Source organism: Megascapheus bottae, chromosome 16, assembly GCF_031878675.1.
Source record: "Megascapheus bottae isolate mThoBot1 chromosome 16, mThoBot2.hap1, whole genome shotgun sequence".
In the NCBI taxonomy this organism is placed as follows: Eukaryota; Metazoa; Chordata; class Mammalia; order Rodentia; family Geomyidae; genus Megascapheus; species Megascapheus bottae.
In genome coordinates this window covers 2,593,027-2,617,503 of record NC_143524.1, presented here as the reverse complement: position 1 = coordinate 2,617,503, position 24,477 = coordinate 2,593,027, and the positions used below count along the sequence as shown (strand labels likewise).

At 52.2% G+C, this 24,477-nt stretch overlaps 1 protein-coding gene across 1 annotated transcript in view; it reads left to right on the top strand.

Annotated features, from left to right (window-relative positions):
- The first annotated feature begins 16,580 nt into the window (after positions 1-16,580).
- Ppfia1 (PPFI scaffold protein A1) overlaps positions 16,581-24,477 on the top strand; it is an 89,208-nt gene continuing 81,311 nt past the window's right edge. The window contains exons 1-2 of the mRNA XM_090347190.1: positions 16,581-16,776; positions 17,979-18,242. Coding sequence (XP_090203316.1) covers positions 17,979-18,242 — 264 coding nt within the window. The 5' untranslated portion in view covers positions 16,581-16,776. The remainder of the gene's footprint in view (positions 16,777-17,978; positions 18,243-24,477) is intronic.

Below are 24,477 nucleotides of genomic sequence, written 5' to 3'. Positions count from 1 at the left end.
GCAAGCTTGCCTCCACCCCTCTTGTCTTCACAGCTACGCCAGGTTGCCTTCTTGCTAACTACCAAACTACCAACTCATTGTTCTTAAATGTCTCAGGATTGAAAGCTGAGGCCACCTTGCTGCTTGGGCCACGGCATTCTGTGGCGAGCACTGCCTCCATCTTGAAGCTCAGCCCATTTCCATCCCTTGACTCCCTGCCTTCGACGCTGAGCTCTGTGTCCTGCCTCCATTCTGACTTCCATGATAGCTGTTCTGAGTCCTGTCGTTGACTACTCTGACCCCATGGACCAAAGGCCCAGAAGCTGGTGGGGAAACCTGGCTGGGGTGGCCAGTGCTCCGGCCCCAGGCTGTGATGGAAGGCCGCTCTGTCACATGCCCACCGTTCTCGAGTCATGCGCTACGTAGAGGGACAGAGCCACACAGATCATGAATTGCTAGATCCTCACTGAGCCAAACCCAAGTGACAAACGAGAGTAAGATGGGCGTGGGTCACTGCATCAGCCAAGCATGGGGCAGGATGTGTGGGCCTAGGCCCCACACCACTGACAACAGGACATCTGAGGGTGGACTGCGGACGAGGCCGGCTCGGCAAGCACCCCTTGGGGCTCTTCCCACAGTGGAAGCACCACGTCACAATGAGTTATCTCCATCAGTGTGTGCCGGGTCGGGGGAGGTGTTATTTGATTGGTCGTGGAACTTGACCTCTGGGCCTGGGCACTGTCCCTGATCTCTTTGGCTCAGGCTAGTGCTCTACCACTTTGAGCCACAACACCACTTGAGGTTTTCTGGTGGTCAATTGGAGATAAGAATCTCAGACTGGGCCAGAAGTTTGGCCTAGTGGTAGAGTGCTTGCCTAGCATCCATGAAGACCCGGGTTTGATTTCTTGGTACCACCTATGTAGGAAAAAGCCAGAAATGGTGCTGTGGCTCAAGTGGTAGAGCTGTAGCCTTGAGAAGGCCCAAGGACAGTGCCCAGGCCCTGAGTTTAAGGCCCAGGCTGGCTCTGAACCGTGCCCCCTGAGTAGCTAGGATTACAGGCGTGAGCCCCCACCGCCTGGCTTTGTATGCTACTTTTTCCAGTTGGAAATGTTGATGATTAATGTTTACCCTAGCTGCAGGCATGAGCTCATATCCAGATGTTTGTATGGATTGGCCTTTCGTTGCTTTAACCTGGACAGAGGTCTTCCCTGTCCGTGGTCAGGGCGATGCACACGGCCCGCAGGCAGCAGGCCTCACCCCTGCCATTGGCCTGTGTGCACCTGCCACATCTGAGAAAGGCTCGGTCTGTTTGCTGAGTGAGGAAAATACCCGGCCATGATCAAAGGCCCAGGGGGTGGGGTGCCCCACCATAGTTTGCCATGCCTGCTTTCAGCTGGGCAGACCCAGAGGCAGGGGAAGGACTGGACTTCCGTGCAGGGGCCTGGTGTGCACCTTGGTCTTAGACCAGGTGATTCCGCAGGGCCCCAGCTCAAGGGCCAATGCAGCCCAGAAGCAGTATTTTGGGCTGCACCGGCTGCTCAGGCCCCTCGTGCACTCACCTCAGTGCTCCGGCATTGTGAGCTGTGAGCTTTGTCTCTTAATGAAGATTTGCAGTGGCTCTGCCCAGGACCCGCTCCACAGCCCTTTCTAACCCCGGGTCCTACCAGGGGGGCCAGGGGTGAGGTGTGGAGAGGCCTGCCCTCCCCTGCGCTATCCCTGGCCTCCACTCACACGCAGCCCCCCGGGGGGCGCTGCTCATGGCAGTTCCAAGCACCCACCAGCACCCGTGACACCTCCTGCCTCCTCCACCACCCGAGGATCCTCTCAGGATCCCTCGGAGACTGTGGGACTCTTGTGCCTAGAGACAAGTCTTGAGGATTGATTCATCTGCCCAGGGTAGCTTTGAGCAGTGATTCCCAGCTCTAACCGGAGTAGCTGGATGACACCAGCCCCGGCTCCCTCACTTATTTTTCCCTCAGTGTTGGGTAGTAGATATCTTTGGATGCTGGGCCACGTTGCCAGCTATGGCTTGGACAGAGACATCCCCACTCCGCTGTGATAAGTGCACACAAGTGACATTTCCTACTGGAGGAGCCAGCTTCCCAGGCTGTGCCACAGTCTGCAAGGAAAGCAGCAGGACGCGGTGTGCAGCAGCCTGAGATGAGGCACTCGGTGTGGAAGCCAGTGGTAGAGGCTGCAGAGAGGGAGAGGAAGGGGTGGGAACAAGCCCTGCCCCCGGCCTACGGCCTCCAGTTAGGCCGCGCCTCCTGGACACAGGTGCACTGGGGAGACACAGGTGCACTGGGGACCTTGTATTCTGACCGTGCCATCTCCGCCTTGGGGGGGCAGTATTGGGGTTTAAGCTTAGTTTTGCATGTGCTGGACAGATGCACCACCACCGGTTCACCCCTCTAGCCCTTTCTGCTGGGGTCACTTTTTAGATGGATGGAGGGCTCCCTTCTTCGTGGCTCGCCTGGAGCACCACCTCTCTGATCTCTTAAGTGGCAAGCATTACGTGAGGCACAAGCTAGGGAGCCCAGCACGCCTTAACTATTTTTAATTTTAAGGTTTAGTAATTGGGTTATATTTATATTGTTGGGCAGCCACCAGCACTGCCCATCTCCACAACTTTCCTGTCTTCCCAAACTGAAAGTCTGTCCCCGCTGCTGGCCCCTCACACTCTCCTTGAGTGAGCGCCCAGGGCCCTCCCTCAGCAGCGCCCTCTGGCAGCTGGCTGACCCTGAGCCTAGTTCCTTGAGGTCCTCCACTGGGTAGAATTCATGAGACTCCAACTGCCTTGTTTCACCGTGAGCATTCTCTCTTCTGAGATGGAATGTCTGAGGCATCAGGCACTTCCCCCCCGACCCCCCAAGATAAATAACCCTGCCTGCATTTCAGAACAGCCGTCCCAACCCCCCGCACATCAGATGCACCCAACACTCCTTGGTGCCAGGTGGACTCTCCCTGCTCAGCTCTTCCGTGCCTCTCTCCCCTCTCAGGCCCCTGAAACCCACCCCTGTGAAGGTGCCCAGGACATCTACGCCTCACCCCCACTCTTGGCCTCTGCTCCCCTGGAGAAGCTTTATTTCAGAGCTGTGGGCCCAGCCCTGGGAGCTGACACTCATCGTCCAGCAAGGACTCGGTCTCAGAACAGGGCAGAAAGTCGCGGAGTGGCACAGCACAAACTGAGAGCAAGGACATCCCTGCCTCTGGGACAAAGGACATGGCCCTGGGGACCTGCTTTCCCCCTCTCCTATTCCCATCTCTGCTCCACCTGTCTCGCCCACCGGCTGTGAGTCACAGCTCAGGGGAGGTGGCCACTGTAGGAGAGCACCGCCGCCCTGCCAGGGCCTGCCTTGGAAAGGGCGTGTTCCTTCCATGAGCTGGGTGACTAAGAAGGCTGCAGAGGATAAGCAGGTAGAGCAGGACCCCAGCAGGCTGGGCCTGGGCTCTGTCCCCTCTGGAATGCCGGTTCCCTTCCTTCCCTCCCCCTCTGTTCTGTCGTGTGCAGCCCTTTCTGGCAGGGCTTCCAGCCTGGCACGTCACCCGCTATCCTTCCTCCATCCGTCACCCACGCATCCGCTGACCATCCACTGACCTGTCCACCATTCTCTGTCCACCCATCAGAGGACTTCCACCGAGGAAGGAACTGGTGGCTGCTGGTTCTGGGGGTGTTTGGAAGCTGTCAGGGCTCCTGGCAGCATGGTATGGGGCAGGGCAGAGCAGTGGCACCAGAGACTGGAAGTCCAAAAGTAGGGTGTGGCGGGGCTCCAGAGAGAAGATCTCCCCTTCAAAGGCACGCCCTCAGACCCGCCTTCTCCAGTCAGCCCCCTACCAGGCCATCATGGATCAGTGCCTTGATGCCCACCGAGCCCCTCCTCCGAGCATCGCCTTGGAGACTGAGCTCACCACATCGGAGGCTTCAGTCTTTGGTGAGGAGGGGGACATTCAACGTCCAAACCGTGTCCTCAAGGCTGTGGGGTCTCCCCATCCTGAGGGCCCCTCCTCCCCAGCCATGGCCCAGCCCCTGCCGCATTTGTGCTTGCAGCGGCCCGTGGCAGCCTGCAGGAGCGCTGGAGTCCAGCAGGGATGGGAGAGGGAGACAGGGAGGACCAGCCGGAAGCACTGCTGCTGTTTCCACAGGCAGCCAGGAAACCCAGGCTCTGAGAGGCCCAGGAAGAAGCCAGCACCCTCCGCCTCAAGACGGCAGTGCCTCTGGCATTGGTCAACTTCACACCAGACCCCTGGTTCTGCTTCTGGCCCCCGTGGCTGTTGGGGTCTGGCTGCATGCTTGGCTCTCTTCTCCTGTGGGGCCGGGGCCTAGGGCTGGAGGACAGGAGCTTTCCTCCCCAGGGTCCAGTGCCTGTGATGTCCCCAGCAGAGCGCCCCAGCCTGAGCCTGGGTCCAGTCATGTCTGCAGCCTGCTGACCTCTCCTACTCACGCTCCAGGTCCCTGCCTGGCCGCCTGGCCTTTCCTGTCTCACCTGCCTGGAGCGCTGAGACTTCTGCTTAGCTTTCTGTTTTATTAGAGGTCTTGGTTATCTTTCTCACGAGGACTCAAGCTTATTCTCCGCAGGCAAGTCCCTGCTGGCCGGTGGGCGGAGCTGTGGGGGCTGCACCTGCTCCCACACCACCCCAGAGGAGAACCCCACCACCGGGCGTGGGAAAGTGGGGAGGGCAGGAGCCTCATGTTCACCCCGGGGGGGGGGTCACTGCCAGCCCTGCCAGGACTCTGCTCCTGCTTCCCGGAGGCTCCAGGCTGGCCCCAAAGGAGAGTCTCATGCCTGCCTGTCACTCTGCCTTCCCTGCTGACGCAGTTAACACTTGCTCATCCTCACCGTCTCATTGGTGGCGCGCTTCTTCCAGGATGGCCACCACCCTGCCTTCCTGGAAGCAAGGCAGGGCCTCCCATCCTGCAGAGAATACCCACAACCTCCCCCAGGGCACAGCCAGGCCTTCTTACCCACCTCACACAGCACCACGGGTGGGCAACGGCTGGGACTGTCCAACCTTCCCTCCCAGGCCTAAGCTTACCACCTGCCTCCAGGGCCTCCCGGCTTCCCCTTTCACGAGAGAAGTAATGATACGGCCTGGGAACCCAGCGACTGGGGCCGTCATCCAAAGCAAGGGCTGGGTCAGTGTGTTTTTAGGAAAAGTGACATAAGTGCAAAGGCCCTGGGGCAGGAACCTGCTTAGCAGGTTTGAGGGCCACGTAGAGGATGGGTATGAGAGAAATTGTAAAGGCTACAGGTTTTGTTCCAAGTGTGCCATAAGCCAGGGAGGGGCGTGATCTGAGGATGCCTGGGAGTCTCTCGTAACACTGGCAGCAGCTGTCCAGTGGCATGGGGGTGGAGACAAGTACCATGGCACCCTCCCATCCTGTGCCCAATGCCCACACAGGTACCAGGTGTGTTGAGAAACTGAGTAAAACACCAGGACAGAGGGACCCTCCTTATCTCTCGCTGGAAAGGATCTGGGCTGTCCTGCATTCCCGGGCACTCCTGCAATGCCCGAAAGGGATTGCCCTGGCTTCGCCAGCAAGGAAACCGAGGCTCGGAGAACTTTGGAGGCCCTCAGGCACAGGCTGACACACACACAGACTGTCCCCCAAACCCTGGAAAATATTTAATCTGAGACACCTCACTTAGAGAAGAGATGTTTGCCTTTGCCTTTGTTTCCCTCTCTTCTCCCTCTCTCCCCACTCCTCCCTCCCTTCCTCTCTCTCCTTCCTTCCTTCTTTCTTTTCTTTCTGTCTCTCCTTACATCCTTCCTGCCTTCCTGAAGATCCTGGGCTTAAACTTAGGGCCTGGGCACTGTCCCTGAATGTTTTCACTCAAGACCTGCACTCTACCACTTGAGTCACAGCTCCACTCACAACCTTTTTCAGTAGTTAATTGAAGCTAAGAGTCTGACAGACTTCACTGCTTGGTCTGGCTTCAAACCAGGATCCTCAGATCTCAGCCTCCTGAGTAACTGGGGTTTACAGGTACGAGCCCCGCCGCCCCGGCCCCATGCATTGCTCTGCTCTTCCTTTCCATCCATATGAGGTTTCTGCAGCTGCCCTCAAAACTAAGCACAAATGAGGAGCTTCAAACAATGGAAATGTAATTTCTGCCTCAGCCCGGAGGCCAGCAGTGTAAATGGAGTGGAGGGAGGGAGAACTCTCTCTGCAGTGCTGGGACCACTGGTGAGATTTGGCATCCCCTTTCTGTGTCCCTCATCTCTGCTCTGTCATCACATGGCTGTCCCTGGCACCCCTCCACGGTCCAGGATGCCTTTGTTGAGATGCTGCACTTTATCCCTCCCAGACACTGTAGTTTGGAATGAGGTCAAAGTCAGGTCCTGGGGCTGGGATGCCAGGGCCCCTGGGGGAGGGGCACTAATTAAATGCTAGGGGTTAAATGCTAGGACATAAAGGCCCTTCTCTTTTCTGGGCTGCCCTAGGCACCATCTAACACCACATCTGGGTGCCGTGGCCTGATGAGGGTGGCTCACCTGGGAAACAGTCACCAGGCTATGCCTTCCTTGCCTGGCCTCTTTTTCAGGATGAGGTCATCTCTATGTCTTTTTTTTTTTAATTGGTTGTGGGGCTTGAACTAGGCCTAGGCACTGTCCCTGAGCTCTCTTGCTCAAAAGTTAGTGCTCAGCCGGGAGTTTGGCCTAGGGGAAGAGTACGTGCCTAGCACAAAGACCTGGGTTTGATTCCTCAGTACCACAAACATAGAAACAGTCAGAAGTAGTGCTGTGGCTCAAGTGGTAGAGCTCTAGCCTTGAGAAAGCCCAAGGACATCGCTCAGGCCCTGAGTTCAAGACCCAGGACTGGCAAAAAAAAAAATCAGCGTTCTACTGCTTTGAGCTACAATGCCACTTCCAGTGCTCTGGTAGGTAATGGGTCTCACAGACTTTTCACCCAAGCTGGCTTAGAACTGCCATTCTCAGATCTCAGCCTCCCAAGTATCTAGGATTACAGGTGTGAGCCAGTGCCCAGCTACTACCTCTAAGTCTTTTGCTAGCCCAGCTGTCCTGCAGGGTGGAGGCGGGGGTTACTCAGAACGAATGAGGCTCCTAAGGTCTGCGGAGGAGCCCAGAGCAAGCAGCGGCTCTTTCCTTCTGCTCTGCTGTCTGCAAAGCCAGCTCAGCCGGCCCTGGCCTGCCACATGTCAGATCAGCTCCCAGCTCCCAGGGCAGTGTGCCATCAGTGTCGGGCACTACCTGTGTCCTGTCCGCATCCCGCAGGGGCGGGGCCTGGCCCACCGTGGTCTAGAGAGAGGGCAGGTGTAAGGGTGGGTGAGGGTTCCCTTCTCCCTGCTCTTGCTCTCCCGGTTCTGACCCTGACACCTGGTGGGGGTCTATGGTAGCCAGAACCCTTCTGAACCTGGTACGAGGCACCACAGGGTGGGGCGAGCCCACGGGAGTGTCCAGAATGACTCTGTGGTCTCATGGCCATGAACAGCAGGCAGCCCCCACCTCTGCCACCTGGCCGAGGCTACCAGGAAGTTCCTAAGGCAGCAGCTGGTCCCCAGATGACGTCTGAGCTCCTGCTCCAAGCTGACATCCACATAGACCGGTGAGAAGACGGCTCAGCTCACAGCCAGGAACAGGGTTCTTCTCCCAGCCCAAGGCTGCCTCCGCCTGGACAGCCCTGGGCGCCTGTGTGAACAGGCGAGCGAGGTTAAGAGTCACTTCTTGTCACCTGCAGAAGGTTCACACCGTCCACACACCTGCACTCTACCTGTGAGACAGCCATGGAGGGCTGTGAGTCACAGAGGACAGGCCCCGCCCCTCCCAGCCTCCAGCCTGGGGTCTCCATGGGACATAGATGCAGTTCTTGGAAATGGGTGGTAGCAGCCCCTTTGGGCTCAGTCCAGCGCAGCCCGGGACTTCCTGCTGACCACACCACAGACAGCAGACTGCACGCGCTGCAGCTCCTAGCCAAGCACAGCGCACTGCAGCTCTGCCCGGGCAGCTGCTCTCACTCTCCTGGCTGGTGTCTGGGTCAGCCACACCTGCACTCCCCCCTCCCCATGCTCTGGGAAGGCAAGTCGTATCGGGAGACAAATAATTCATGCAAATGATAAAGAAGACACATCTTAAACCATAACCAAAGACCAGGCCTCATTTTCTGAGTCCTAGCTAGCAGGTTCTCTGCTCAGCCAGCTGGACCCGAAGGGACAAGACCAGGGTAAGGCCTGGCTAAGCTTTGTCCCAGAGCCACGATAAAGGCAGGAGTGGGTGCCTGACGCAGGTACATGCCTGGCTTACAGCTGTAATTCTAGCTGCTTAGGAGGCTCAAGATTCAAAGCCAGGCTGGGCAGGAAAGTCCATGTGAGACTATTGTCTGCCATTAACCACCAAAAAGCTGGAACTGGAACTGTGGCTCAAGTGGTAGAGCACCAGCCTTGGATGTGCTGAGTTCAAGCCCAGATACTGGCACACACACACCGCACAAAGGTTCAGGGAAGGGCTAGGAATGGAACTCTGTTGCAGGGCCCTGGGTTTGATCCATAGCACCTCAAAAAATAACAAGGCAACAAAGGCCAGCAATATGGTGCCTGCCTGTAAGCCTGCACTTGAGAGGTTGAGGCAGGAGGAGCCGAAGGCTTGGGTGAACCCTGGCTCATTTAGTAAGAACCTGCCTCCCCCAAAAATGGGGCAAGGAAAGGAGCAAGAAGTATTGGGAAGACGTGGGCTGGGAATGTGTCCGACTGGTAGAGTGCTTGCCTAGCATGCACGAAGACCCAGGGTCGACTCCTCAGTACCACATCCATACAAAAGCCGGAAGTGGTGCTGCGGCTCAAGTGGTAGAGCATTAACCTTGAGGAAAGCCCAAGGACAGTGCTCAGGCCCTGGGGTCAAGCCCAGGACTGGAAAAAAAAATAAATAGTCGAATATGGATATACTTCCAATGGTCAGTGCTCAGACTCTAGAACATCAGAGGAGGCCAGGGTGTGACTCTGAGGTGAGGTGCCTGCCTAGCCTGCAGGAGGAGGCTCTGGGCTCCGAGCTGCACCACACTGCAGTTACTGTATATGCTGCTGGATAACAGCACTAAGGAAGGCCTGCCTGCAGCACGCTCCCCGGAGGTGCCTTTCCAGCCTGCTGGGCAGGTGGGCGCCACTGAGCCACGCCTCCAGCCTAGGCTGCCTTTTAAAATATACAGAACAGGGCCGGGAGTTTGGCCTAGTGGTTAAAGTGCTTGCCTAGCATGCATGAAGACCCGGGTTCGATTCCTCAGTACCACATACGTAGGAAAAAGCCAGAAGTGGTGCTGAGGCTCAAGTGGTAGAGCTCTAGCCTTGAGAAAGTCCAAGGACAGTGCTCAAGCCCTGAGCTCAAGCCCAAGACTGGCAAAAAAATAAATAAATAAATAAAATATACAGAACATTTTAACCATCTTTCCTGCCCAGCTCAGGGCCAATGAGCTCATGTTGGGCAACCATCAACACCATCCCCTCCAGAACCCCAGCTGTCCTCCCCCCCGCCCCGGCCAGCACCGCTCCACTTCCTGTCTCCATGAACTCGACTTGTGGAGGAGCTTCATATGACTGGGACACTGTACTGCTCAGCCTTTGTGTTTGGTTTATTTCACTTGCCGTAATGCCCTGGAGGGTCTTCCCTCCGTGTACTTTTGTATTTGGGGAGGGGATCAGGATTTGAACTCAAGACCTTATGATCTTTCGTCTTTTTGATGGTGGTGGTGTCACAGAGCTTGACCTTGGGGCCTGGGTGCTGTGTCTGAGCTCCTTTCTCAAAGCTAGCACTCTACCACTTTGAGCCACAGCTCCACTTCTGGCTTTTTGATGGTTAATTGGAGATAAGAGTCTTACAGCTTTTTCTGCCTATGCTGGCTTCAAACTGTGATCCTCAGATCTCAGCCTCCCGAGTACCTAGGATTATAGGCATGAGCCACAGTCCCTGGCTCCTTTCAGCTTTTTTACTCAATAATCTGGATCTCAGCCTCTGGATCTCTGGGTAGCTGAGCCACAAGCATCTGACAACGTTTCCTTTTCTGGTGCTTCGATTTGTGAGTGTGTTGAACCACTGACTTGCTATGTTGACTATCAAATTTAATTCCCTGGAGCATTATAATACTTTTTGCACTTTTCTCCATTTCTTGCCTGTTAGTTATTTATTGTGTATACTTTTTGTGCTGGTCCTGGTGCTTAAACTAAGAGCCTGGGCACTGTCCCTGAACTGCTCGTGTCAGGCTACTGCCCTACCACTTGAGGCAAGGCTCCACTTCTGGCTTTTTGGCAGTTACTTGGAATAAGAGTCACTGGCATTCCTGCCTGGCCTAGCTTCAAATCACAATCTCAGATCTCAGCCTCCTGAAAAGCTAGGATTACAGGCATGAGCCACTGCACGTGTCTTTTGCCTACTTTTTCTTGCTATTTGTATTGAGAAAACCATAAGAAATGGTGGAAAGGAATTTCCTGGAAAGACAGTGGCCAAGATTCCGGGCAAAATTTTCCCCACACTTTCCTTTTCCCTTTTGTGAACTGAACTCTAGAATCAATAACAAAAGCAGGCACTGACTGAGCAGCGAGGGAGACTTCCTTTCTTGGCCCAAAATTGGAAAGGTAGGGGCAGAAGGCTCCGAATGCAAAGGAGAATAAATGAGGAGGCAGAACATGCTAATAAGGAGTGGGGTATTTATGTATTTTCTGGGGATTTGGCTCCGCTTCCCTTACCTGCTTTTAGGGTTCTCTGGTCAAATCAAGGTGATTGGGACAGGATAACAACATTTTCCCACCTAATCTAAGATGACAGCTGCAGCCCGGTCCTCAAGAGCAGAGTCCAGGGAGGGAGAGGACTGCCATCATAGGGCTTTCTACTACTCTCTCTCTAGTTAAAGAAGAACCCCAGAACCTAGGCCAATTTCTACCCTATCACCCCATAGTAGATAAAGAGATCTGATCTCCTTTGGAGATGAAGATGGGAGTTGCTCAGATCAAAGGAATTCCTCTAGTGTGAAGTTCCTATCTTTGCCTTCAAATGAGGAAATGGAGTTTCACAGAGTCAAACAGATTTGTCCAAGAATGCAGAAGTTGCCAGGCATGTGCCTATAATCCTACCTACCAGAGGCTGAGATCAGAGGGTCAGAGCCAGTCCAGGTAGAAAAGTCGGTGAGACACTTATTTAGTTTTTTTTTGCCAGTCCTGAGGCTTGAACTCAGGGCCTGGGTACTGTCCTTGGGTTTTATCAAGGCTAACACACTCTACTACCACTTGACCAAACAATGCCAAGGGACAGTGGCCAGATACTGAGTTCAAACCCTAGGACTGGCATGTGCGTGCACACACACACACACACACACACACACACACACAATACAACTATGGTGGAAAAAAAGCAGAGGCAAGATTCAAACCAGGGAACCTGGCTCCAGAGTGTACATACAACTCGTAAGAGGAGGGGCCTCCAAAGAGAGTGCTGGTGGGAAGGATCAACTCTGAGTGCCCTAGGGTAGGGATGGGGCAGTAGTGAATGTTCAAATGCGTGCTGGGCAGATGAGGAGATTGGGGCTTGGCCTATGTTAGAAACTTGTCCTGGATCAAGCTACAGGTAAAAAGCTAGGGTTGGCAGAGACTTCTGAGAGGTTGGACTCACCTTGTTAGCTTTGTCCCTGTTCCTTCTCCCTCTACTAGCTACACATTTCTCTTAGGTCACTCTGTCTGATGAATACAATTAATTTCAAGTGAAACAAATGGACATATGTTATGACTTGATTTTTAGAATTAATTATGCACTGCTGGGTTCCAGTGATTTAGAACTGCTGTCCTCCTAGCTACTCAGGAGGCTGAGAGCCAGACGATTGGGGTTCAAAGCCAGCCTGGGCAGGAAAGTCTGCAAGACTCCATCTCTAAAGTAACTAGCAAAAAGCCAGGCTGGAGATGCGGCTCAAGCAAGTTGAGAAATCTTGAGTTCCAGAGTTCAAAGCCCACTACTAGCAGGGAGATGGGGTAGGAAAAGAGAAGAATGCATTAGTTATACACTCAATGATAATCAGTTGGTGTCCCATGCTGAAGGCTGGAATTGTCTAGGAAGCAGGGTCTTCCCTGTGTCTGATGGTACAACAGGGCCATGCTGAACAAGAGGGTAAGACAGAATCACAGAGTTTGGGAGGCCTTGGGGGTTAATGTCCCATCACTGACCCCATCTTTGAGAGCTTGGAGATCTCCTTTGTTTTTTGTTTGTTTTGTTTTCTGCTTTTTTTGTTGTTGTTGTTGTTAGTTCTGGGTACGGAACTCAGGGCCTGAGTTCTGCCCTTGGGCTTTCCTCAAGTCTAGCGCTCTACCACTTGGGCCACAGCACCACTACCAGCTTTTGTATGTATGCGGTATCAAGGAATTGAGCCCAGGTCTTCATGCATGCTAGGCAAGCACTCTACCATTAGGCCAAACTCCCAGGTCCTGGAGATCTCCTCTGTGTGTGTGTGTGTGTGTGTGTGTGTGTGTGTGTGTGTGTGTGTGTGTTGGTACTGGGACTTCAACTCAAGGCTTCACACTTTTCCTTGGTTTATTTGCTCAAGGTTACTGCTCCAGCACTGAGCCTCTTATCTCCAAAAAGAGTCTCCTGAATTTTCCTGCCCAGGCTGGCTTCAAACTGAGATCCTCAGCCAGTCTCCTGAGTCTTACAGGTTGGGTACTGGTGGATCACGCCTGTAATCCTAGCTACTCAGGAGATCGAGATCTGAGGATCATAGTTCAAAGCCAGTTCAGGTAAGAAAGTTTGTGAGACTCTTAGCTCTTTGCTCTAGCAAAAAAAAAGTGAGATGAGCTGTGGCTCAAGTGGTAGAGTGCTAGCCTTCAACAAAATGCTCAGGGATAGTCGGGAGCAAAGTCTAATGTAGAGTGCTCACCTAGCGTACATGAAGCCATGGGTTCAATTCCTCAGAACCACACACATAGAAAAAGCTGAAAGTGGCTTAAGTTGCAGAGTGCTAGCCTTAAGCAAAAAGTGTCCAAGGACAGTGATCAAGCTCTAAGTTCAAGGCCTATGGTTGACCAATACAGTGTCATGGACTTTTCTGTCCAGGCTGGCTTTTAACTATTGTCCTCAGATTTCAGCCACTTATGCAGCTAGGGTTATAGGCATGAGCCACCTGTGGTTTTCCTGGTAAGTCTAACCTGTAAAAATAAAGCTTGCTACACCACCGACTTACAGTGACACATGGAACTCCCTGGAGACACAGCAGCCACTGGGACCTTCATGTCCTCTGCTACAAGGTCAAACACTCAGGCAGCAACCTGGTCCAGATCTTTTCAAACACAAGGCTGGCTCTGTCTTGGATGCTGGAGTACTTCCGGGCATGCAAGGCAGTGATAAATGCTTCTACTTCAATTGTCCCTGAAAACCATCATCCTTCAGTCACAGCAAGATGAGGACTTCACAGCCAGGGTTTCGCCAGGGTTTCTGCCCCCACTCTGGCATGATCTATCTGTGCCATCTGTCTCCTGGCAACTTCTTTCTGTGTCTCTGGCCATCAGTGTCCTAGGTTCCACCTCCTCCACCTGCATACCTCACAGGGCCCTTCCAGCTCAGGCTCTCCTGGAGCCCTGTCCCTAGGTAGTATTACCTGTTCTAGAAAGATTAGGCCACACCCTGACATCAGCAGGAGACTTTCTCCTTGGATTGCTCATATTTGAGGGATGAAGAAGTTTCTGGGTAATGCTCCTTTTCTTTGGAGGGGCTGAGGTTGTTCCTAGGTTTTGAACCCAGGGCCTGAGTGTTGTGCCAGAGCTTCTAGTACTCTACCACTTGAGCCATAGCATCACTTCCTGCCTTTTCTGAGTATTTTATTGGAGATGAGAGTCTCATGGACTTTTCTGTCCAGGTTGGCTTTGAACTGCAATCCTCAGTACTCAGCTTCTTGAGTAGCTAGGATTACTGGTATGAGCTACCAGTATCCAGCTAATGCTCATTTCTGATAACTGCTTTTAGTCTCCTTTCTGCTGCTGTAACAAAAGACCCAAGGCTGGTGCACGATAAAAGAGGTTTCTTTAGCTCACACTGTTGGAGGTCTGCCACCCTCAGAGTGGGTGGCATTACGATGGTGGGAACCAATGCTGAAGAGATTGAAGAGATAACATGGGTAGAATAGATGGGAAAACCAGAGGGTGGGACGAGCTGGTCTTGCCTGTTTTATAATCACTCACCACCTAGGAATTACCTTGCTTCCCTCTGAGGGTTGTGTAGAACCTAGTGTCCTTTCACTAGACCCCACCTTTTTTTTTTTTTTTTTTGCTTGTTGTGGGGCTTGAACTCTGGGCATGGGAGTTATTCCTGGGATCCTTTTGTGCTCAGGGACAGCGCCACTTTTTCTGTGATTAATTGGAGATAAGGGTCTCATAAATTTTCCTGCCTAGGGTGGCTTTGAACTGCGAACCTCAGATCACAGCCTCCTGAGGTCTACCAGACAAACCTAGGCCCCAGCTTAGGTGCCCCCACCTCTCTCTCTACCCCTACCACATATCTTTCTTACCAACCCCTTAAAACTGGAGGAAATCAGTTTCTAACTATCTATTTATTTAGGTGGCACCAGAGTTTGAACTGTGGACTAAATGTTTACTAGGCAAGCACTTATACCACTGGGCTCTGCCTCCAGCTCTGATTTTTTTTTTTTTTTTTTTTTTGCCAGTCCTGGGCTTGAGCTCAGGGCCTGAACACTGGCCTTGGACTTTCTCAAGGCTAGCGCTCTACCACTTGAGCCTCAGCACCACTTCCGGCTTTTTTCTATGTATGTGGTACCGAGGAATCAAACCCGGGTCTTCATGCATGCTAGGCAAGCACTTTAACCACTAGGCCAAACTCCCGGCCCCTCTGATTTTTTTTTATATATTTTTATTGTAATTAATAAAAGGGTTACATGATATTTGCCAGATAGTCCAGCTCTGATTTTTTTTTTGCTTTCTGTCTGCTATGGTGTGCTATGTTAGGTTTCCTGTGTAGCCAACAAGTTCAAATCCAGCTCTCTACTGAGGTCTCTGGACCTTTTCTGCATGGTCTGGTCTCAAGCTGCAATCCTCTAGGACTTAGTCTATTAAGTAGCTAGGATTACAGGTGTGAGCCACGGGCACCAACTCTAGGTACAGCCTCCTAGCAATGCCATCTGTCTTTGTGGTGAGTTTTGTCCTGTGTCTGGATGGTGTGGCTAAAAGCTTTTTAGCTCTGTGTGTGTACCTATGTGTCTGTGTGCCATATCCTGGCTGGAACTCAGGTCCTGGGCACTGTCCCTTGGCCTTTTCACTAAAAGCTGGTACCCTACCACCTGAGCCACAGCTCACTTCTGGCATTGTGGAGACAAGAGTATCATAGACTTTGCTCTCTGGGCTAGCTTTGAATCACAGTCCTCAGGTAGCCTCCTGAATAGCTAGGATTAAAGGCGTGAGCCACCAGCACTCTTATACCAGACTATTTTTTTTTTTTCTTTCCAGTCCTGGGTTTAAGCTCAGGGCCTGAGCACTGTCCTTGGATTTTCTCAAGGCTAGAGCTCTACCACTTGAGCCTCAGCACCACTTCTGGCTTTTTTCTATGTATGTGGTACTGAGGAATCGAACCTGGGTCTTCATGCATGCTAGGCAAGCACTCCACCACTAGGTCAAACTCCCAGCCCTTACCAGACTATTTTTTTTAGCAGTTCTTCACTGTTCTCTCTTGACTAGGTTTTTTTTTTTTTTTTTTTAATCAAAGTAACGTTTGTGCTGGTTTTCCTAATGATAAAAACAGTGCATGTTCACAATGAATCATCCAGAAAATACAAAAGGAAATGAGCACGTACCACACTCTCACTCAAGAGTAGCAGAGCCAATCTATCTCTTTCCCGGAATACACGGAGGGAGAGAGTGGAGAAGGGAGAGGTGGGGGGGCGTGGAGAAACTAATGGAAAGCGGTAGGGATATTTCCGTTTATGTATTTCATTTAAATTTAAGGTCTCTTAAAAAACGTTTCGGTTCACAGAAAACTAAATTTGTCCTCATTCTGGGGCCTGGACTTGGGGACTGGGGGCTGTCCCTGCGCTCCGCTTCTGCTTTTCAGGGCTTTCCTGCCAGGCTGGCTTCGAACTGCCATCCTCCAAGCCTCGGCCTCCCGGGGGCCGCGGGCGCGGGCTGCGGCCACACGGGGTCATTTTTCCATTCCGCAGGCGGATCTGGCTGCCCAGGCTCCCGGGCCGTCCCCGGAGCCCACGCGGCGGGACGCGCGGCCCGGGAGGGGTCCCGACGCGGGCTCCTCGCCGGAGGGGCGCGGGAGGCCAGCTGCGGCAGAGCGGACGTCCCCGGCGTCCCGGCAGGCACCGGAGGACACCGGCCTCGGCGTCGAAACCCGACGAGCGGCGCTGCACCGCAGTCCGGCGGCGGCCCCACCTCGGCTCCCACCTGTGGCTCCGCCCGCGACCCCACTTGGGCGGGGCGCGGGGCGGGGCTCACGCAGCACTCATCCAATCAGCACGCTGGATCTGGTGCCCGCCCCCTCCCGCGGAGGTGACGCAGGCGCTCTCGCCCGCAGCGCCCCTCGGCCCCGCCCTTCCCGGGGGCGGTGCTGACGCTCGCGCCGACGCGCCCGACGTCGGGCACGTTGACGCCGGCGCCGCGCCGCCGGGCCCGCTCCTCCGCGCCAGCCAGTGTCCGGCCGCGGGCCGGCCTTCGTGACTGGGGCGGCGGGCCCCGGGCCGCGTCGTGGGGCGGGCGCGGACGCCGCCGCCGGGCTGCCTTCGTCGGCCCCCCCGAGCGCGCCCGCAGCGAGCTGCCGCCCGCGGGCCTCCGCCGAGTCTCCTCGCTGCTCCCGCCGGCGAGCAAGGTGAGGAGCGGGGGCCGGAGGCGGCGGGGAGCGGGCCGGGCGGCCGCGCGCGCCCGAACGTCACCGGGCCGGGGCGCCGGAGAGGCCGGGCGCGAGGCCCCGGCGCCGGGCCGCTCCCGCGGTGGCCTCCCCGGAGCCCGGACCCGCCGCGCGCGCGCGCGGGGAGGGGGGCGCTCGGGGCCCGACGCCCCCGGGACCCCCGTGCCGGGGCGGGGCCGCACCTGCGGCGGGCGGCGGGGCGGGGCGGCCGGCCGGAGGTCACCGGCGTCAGGTGCGCCGACCCCGGGTCCGCCCGGGGGTCGCCCTGCCGGGAGGCGCGGCCCCGGGGCTCGGCGGCGGCCCCGGCGGCTCCCGATCGCGGCGCCCGGCCCCCGGCGCCCTCCGGGCCCCCAGCCCGCCGTCCCCCTTCACGCTCTTACGCTCCCCCTCGCCCCGTAAACTTACGTAAGTCCGGTCGGTTTGCCCAGCGCCGGCGGCAGCCCTCCGGCCCGGGGATCGGGAGCTGTCAGTCCTCCCGGGGCCCGCGCTGGTGGGGCGTCTGGCAGGGCGGGCCTCCCGTGCTCCTCCCCCTCCGCCCAACCCCTGTTCTACCCCAAGTAGGGGGGAAGGAAAGTGGGTAGCAGGGGAACACATGTTTCCAGCCACTTCCAAGTCCGCTCCACGGGCTGGCTCGGGGCGAGGTGGCCCCGTCTCGCTGTTTGCCTGTTCTGTTTTCTTTCTGTCCCCGCGTCGTGTGATCGGCCTGCAGGTTTGCCCGTACGCGTCTTCCGGGAGGGTTTGCCTGGGAAGCCTCACCTTGCTGAGGATAGCCAGGCTGGCAGCGGCTTGGTTGTGTTTTTTTGTTCTTTTTTTCGTCTTCTCTTTTTCGGTGCTGGTCCTGTGGAGTTTGACCTAGGGCTCAGGCACTGTCCCTTAACTTTTTCATTCAAGGCTACCACTATACCACTTGAGCCACACCCCAATTTCTGGCTTTTTGGTGGTTGGTGGGAGGTAAGAGTCTCTCAGTCTCTGCCACGGCTGGCTTTGAACCGCTATCCTCAGATCTCAGCCTCCCGAGTAGCTAGGAACACAGGTGTGAGCCACCCGTGCTCGTCGTCGTGGTCGTCGTCGTCGTCTGCCTCTTACTAGCTGCAGATACTGAGAAGGCTGCAGGGACCCTGGATCCTGCACTCGCTGACTCCAGTTTGGTCTTTTCTTTCAAGATGATGTGCGAGGTGATGCCAACCATCAGTGAAGCAGAGGGCCCCCCAGGAGGGAGTGGGAGCCGGCGGTCAGGCTCCCCATCACAGCCAGATGCAGATTCCCATTTTGAACAGCTCATGGTGTCCATGCTAGAGGAAAGGGATCGTCTTCTGGACACGCTGAGGGAGACTCAAGAAACGTTGGCGTTAACCCAGGGGAAGTTACATGAAGTCGGACATGAAAGAGACTCTTTACAGAGACAGCTCAACACTGCACTTCCACAGGTATGCGTGTGTTCAACCTGAAACTGCACCATTCTTCCCCTCTGTCTGATGGTATCTCTTGTTAATGAGTTAGCTGAATGCGTGGCATAACCATTTGTGAAATGGTGGTATGTGATGTTGGTAAACACACAAAGTTTCTTCTTAGAAAAGTTGGAGTTCAGGCTGGGGATGTGGCTTAGGGGGAGAGTGTTTGTCTAGCATGATTGAAGCCCTGAATTTGAATCCTCATACGTACGCAGAAAAAAAGCTGGAAGTGGCACTGTGGCTCAAGTGGTAGAGTAGTGCCCAGTGCTGGAGTTCAAGTCCCGGGACTGGCCAAAAGAAAAAAAAGCTGGAGTCTTCTAAGTCATGTGAACGAATGTATCATACTCCCTGTCTTTGAAGAATTGCCCAAAATCTAGGGAAGTTCTGTGAAGTATTTATAAAAGGGTCCCAAAGCAGATGTAACCACACTATAGGTATCTTCCATTGTGTTGTCTTACACCTTTTCTCAGTAACTGCAGACTTCCTGTGCACTGTATCTCAGGGTCTGGGTGCATTTTGCCTATTATCTGTATCTCATGGATTTTCATTTTCCTAAAGAAATACTATAGATGAATTGATTTTACAGAAAAGCGTTTTCTACAGCACATTTTTTTTTTTTTTTTGCCAGACCTGGGCTTGAACTCAGGGCCTGAGAGCTCTACCACTTGAACCACAGCACCACTTCCAGCTTTTTCTGTGTATGTGGTACCGAGGATTTAAACCCAGGTTTTGGTGCATGCTAGGCAAGCACTCTACCACTAGGTCAAAGTCCCGGCCCTCCACAACACACTTTTACCAGAACATCTGTGATTTACAAACAAAGTTTGTGGTACATAAAAGATGGAACTTGCTTCTTGGCACAGCTGAAGCTGTTCTCTGTGTCTGTATGTCACATTTGGACCAGTGTTCTAATGAGAATTGAGTGGTTGGTGAGGGGAGAAGGTGGTGGAGACATGTGTAAGGTGCATGGCAGAGCAGCGGCAGGTACATGGGGTGCTTAGGAGCTGGTGAGCTGTCCAGGGCCAAGTTACTTGGAGTAGATGTCTGTGGTGTGTTCAGGAAGACCTGAGTACGCATGTGCCTATGCCCACAATGGGTCTGCAGTGATGAATGAGCAAACGAGCAGTGACTAGCTATAATCCATTTCTTGGCTATTGTCAATTTTCCATATATATATATATATATATATATATATGAATTTTGTTTTTAGAAACAATCTGTTGTTTGCTTTTTTTTTTTTGGACAGTTCTGGGGCTGAACTCAGGGCCTGGGAACTGTCCTGGGGCTTTCTCAAGGCTAGCATTCTATTGCTTGAGCTGCAGCACCACTTCCGACTTTTTCCTATGTATGTGGTACCAAGGAATCAAACCCGGGGTTTCATGCATGCTAGGCAAGCACTCTACCGCTAGGCCACACTCTTGGCCATAGTGGCTTTTTTAAAAATTGAAATCTTATAAATTAGTAAGTGTGTCTAGGTCAGATTTTAATTACCACAAGCTTATAAGGATTGGCAGTTTACGTTTTGCCAGGATTTTGTGGAACACATTTATACATTTCTGGTGGTTTTGTTTTCATAATTGTATTTTTCCCACCCAGTACTGAGGTTTGAGCTGGTGCTTGCTATGTAGGTGATTGACCACTAGCTATTTGTTGATTTGTTGTGAGAGAGGGTCACACATACTGGCAGCCATGTGCCCCTGGATCCACCCATTGGTGTAGAAAGGAGTCTTGGGACCTTTTTTTTTTTTTGTGGGTCATGGGGCTTGAATTCGGCCTAAGCGCTGTTCCTGAGTTCTTCATTCAGCTCAAGGCTACTGCCCTACTCTTGGGAACTTTTTTTGCCCTCACTGGCTGGCCTTCTATATCACTTTTCCAGTACTATGCTTACAGGCTTGAGCCACCCATGCCTGAGTATTGTAATATAATTTTAAGTCATATTCTGAAGTGTTTGATACTTCCCTTTATGATAGGTAGTTTGGCACCCAGGATGTGGCAGGGAAGTGATAGGAATTTTGTGCAGTTGGTCTTGGCAGTGGGTTTTGGCTGGTGAGCTGGTTGCTTGGTAATTTGTTTCTGGCTCCTGCTCAGTGAAGCAGCTTGTAAATGTCTTCGAGAGTGGACTGTGTAGGGATGATGATGGCTCACATTGCACCAGCATTTCAGAAGCACAGAATCATGAGGGAAACTTGTTTTGAACTTTTTCCTTTGGCAGAAATCAGGTTTGTCTGTGGTAGCCCTTGCGGTGAGCAGGTCAGGCAGGCATTCAGAGCACTCATTTAAACACCTAAACCGCAGCACATCCCGCAAAACCCTAAATGTGACCTCTTGAACCCTACCACTCTGACACTCGTGGGACTGCACAGATGAGACATTATCAGGCTTTTGATTTAGTTCCAAGAACGGTTCCAACGTCTCAACAGGGTCCTAGTCTGTGCTGTTGGGGGCCTTTGCCTCCTTCCTGGAGGTAGAAGGATGTGTGTATTTTTCTTGGTTTTTCACTGAGCCCCGTGTGTGGGGATCAGCTGTGTTTTCTCCTGTGTAACTGTTCTCCTGCGGGCAGATCATCCAGCACACAGCCATGCTAGGGTTTCTTTCCATGGCAAACATCAGGTTGTGTCCAGTCTTTATAGATGCTGCCCTGACTGTTTTTGCTTTTAGAGGGTTACAGATAGGTAGGGATTTCTACTAAGTGTATTCAGAGGAGTAGAATTGCAGATTCATAGTTATGCTTGCTCAGCCTTGTGGGGTATTATCAAAAGTGGCAGTTTGGCAGTTTGTACCACTACCAATAGAATGAATGTGCTGCGTGTATGTGTGTGTCCATCTGTGTTCATGTCCTCCCCTGGACATGTGGCTTAGTGGGAGGTGGCTCATCAGGGTTGGCCTTGTTGCTTTCTTGTGAGAATCCAGCAGCATGCAGGCTTGAGCTTCTCTATATGATGTTCGCTGGCGCGTACTCTCTCTGTCTCTGTCTGTCTGTCTGTCTGTCTGTCTGTCTGTCTGTCTGTCTCTCTCTCTCTCTCTGTGTCTGTCTGTCTGTCTCTCTCTGTTTCTGTATTTCTCTGTTTCTGTCTCTGTCTCTGTCTCTCTCTCTCTCTCTGTCTCTCCCTCTCTTTCTTTCTGTCCTGGGGCCTGAGCAATGTCTTTGGGCTTTCTCAAGGTTGGAGCCCTACCACTTGAGCCACAGCCCCACTTGCAGCAGCTTCTATATATGTGGTGCTGAGAATTTGAACCTGGGTCTTTGTACATGCTGGGAAAGCACTCTACCACTTGCTCATGCCCTCACTGGCTTTCTTGTGAAGTGATTGTCTTTGCTCATTTGTTGATAGTTTTGTCTGTTTCTTATGAATGGTTTGAAACACTGAAGTTTGTACATACAGTCTAGTGAATATGTCTAACAGATTTTTTTTTTTTTTTTTTTTTTTTTTTTTTGCCAGTCGTGGGGCTTGAACTCAGGGCCTGGGCACTAGGACACTTTTTGCTCAAGGCTATCGCTCTGCCACCTGAGCCACAGCACCACTTCCAGCTTTTTCTGTGTATGTGGAACTGTAGGAATTGAACCCAGGGATTCTTGCATGCTCGGAGGGTACTCTATCACTAGGCTACGCTTCTGGTGTCTGTCAAGATTATTTTTATACTCTGCTTGTCCTTTGACTCTGTGTAGTGTCTTCTTTATTTATTGGTAGCTCAGACTGGCCTGTCATGAATTCTAAGTCCTGCAGCTACAGCCTTCCAAATACTGAGGTTGTGGATACGGACCACCAGCCCTACACAGCAGTCGGTCTGGATGAGTAAAAGGCTTGCGTTTTAATGTAGCCCAGTTGGTCAGCGGTTTTAGAAACGTTTAGTGCTCGTGTCCTGTGTAAAACGTCTTCTAGGCTGGAATGCTAGTGTGTCTCAGTGGTATAGTGACTGGATCTCTTTGCACAGATCGCATGTCTAAATTAACGGGGTTTGGGCTGGGAATGTGGCTTAGAGGTAGAATGCTTGCCTAGCATGCACAAAGCCCTGGGTTTGATTCCTCGGTACCACATACACAGAAAAAAGCTGGAAGTGGTGCTGTGGCTCAAGTGGTAGAGTTCTAGTGTTGAGAAAGCCCAATTACAGGGTTTGTCTTGACATTTTATACACACACACACACACACACACACACACTTGTTATATATGTATATGTATTTTTTTTTTTTTTTGCCAGTCCGGGGGCTTGAACTCAGGACCTGAGCACTGTCCAGGCATGGAGGCACATTCCTACAGTCCTAACACTTAGGAGGCTCAGACAGGAAGATTGTGAGTTAGAGGCCAAACTGACATACAATAGTGAGGTTCTAAAAACAACCAAACCAAAGATTTCCTTAGTTAACCTTTACATTTTCAGGTACATTTTAAAATCTGAGTTGGATGTGGTAGCTCGCACTAAAACCACAGCATCTGGGAGGTTGAGGCAGCAAGGCTGATGAGTTGAAGGTGAACAAGGGCTGTAGAGCGAGACCCTGTCTCAAAGACACATAGCAAAGTAGAATGTGTTGGCAATCTCTGAAAAAAAAAAAAGAAAAAACAAAAAAAATGTGCTGGGACTTAAATGAGATTGTTTTGATACACAGACTGCTATGGGAAGGAAAGAGATGTTTTCAGTATTCTGTGTAATTGTTTACTATGTATAGTGAGAGAACTAAGTTTTTGCACATTCGGCAGTTTTCTTTTCAAGTGCACCTGTCTCCTTGCCTTGCTGACCTGCACTGAGCAGCGTTCAGTTAGGTGTGGGGCAGAGTGGGGCTGCACCTCCTGGCTTGCTCATGGTGTTGGGATGCTTCCGTTCTTACCTGTGAAGGAGATGAGTTGGTAGTGTTTGGCATATCTTCTCCATCAGAATTCTAAGAGGTTGTTCTGGAGTCAGGCTTACTGTGTAGCCTAAGCTGGTCTCAAACTTGATCCTCCCGCTTCAGCTTCCCAAGTGCTGGGTTTGCAGGTGCACACGGCAGTGCCCGGTTACGAGCATTCTAGCTTATTTTGAAAGTCATGCATAACTGTAGAATATCATACATTCCTTGCATCTTTTGAGAAAGTCAAAAGATTGTTTCTACTAATATGATGATTTTTTAACTTTTTAAAATGAATTTCTAGAATAATCCCAGCCATGGCTATCTGTGTTCTCCTCTTACTGTTTCTGTATTCATGAGGAAGACTGGCCTGTACTTTTACTTCCTTGCTGAGTCTTGGCATCAGGAGTCCACTGGTCTCACAAAACAAGGTGGGCACTGTTGCTTAGTTTTCTGTTCTTGGAAGGTTTCCTGTGAAGTTGCTCTTTCCTCCTTGTTAGAAGGAAGTCACTGGGAAAACCAGATGGTTCTGGAGTTTTCCTTGTAAGAAGGAAATCAGAATCAGTTTTACACTAGCCCAGTTAATTTAGGGTTTTTCTGATACAATATTTTTTCTTATCTTTCAGACAAGGCATTCTCTGCCTAGGGATTTGTTTAGGCCATCCAATCTTTCCAGTTTGTCATTTGAAAATGATTTGTGATAATGCTGGGTGCCAGTGGCTAAGGCCTGTACTCATGGCTATTCAGAAGATTGAGATCTGAGGATCACGGTTTGAAGCCAGCCACACGGGAAAAGTCTGTGAGACTCTAATTAGCCACAAAAATCTGGAAGGGGAGTTTTGGTTCAAGTGGTAGAGTGCTAACCTTGATTAAAACAGGTCAGGGACAGCACCCTAGACTCTGAGTTCAAACCCTACTATTGGCATACATACAAATAACTGCCTTATAATAGCTGGTAGTAGTGGTACATGCCTGTAATCCTGAGATCTGAAAATGATGGTTCAAAGCCAGCCAGGCAGGAAGGTTCATGAGACTCTTACCTCTAATTAATGAGTAAAATAAAAAGTCAGAAGTAGAGCTGAGGATCAAGTGGCAGAATGCCAGCCTAAGTAAGAGCAGTAGGCTGACTTCAAGTCCTAGTACTAGCACAAAAATAAATGAATGACATGATTTATGATATTCTTTTTACCTGCAAGATTTTTTTTGGAAGTGGTGCCGTGGCTCAAGGGGTAAAGCGGTAGTCTTGAGCTGAAGAGCTCAGGGACAATGCCCAGACCCAGAGTTTAAGCCCCACAGCCCGAAAAAAAAAAAAAAAGAAAAAATTCTTTTTTCACACTAGTGGCATGAGCATTTCCTCTTTAATAATTCTTAATATGGGCAAGACATGATTTTTT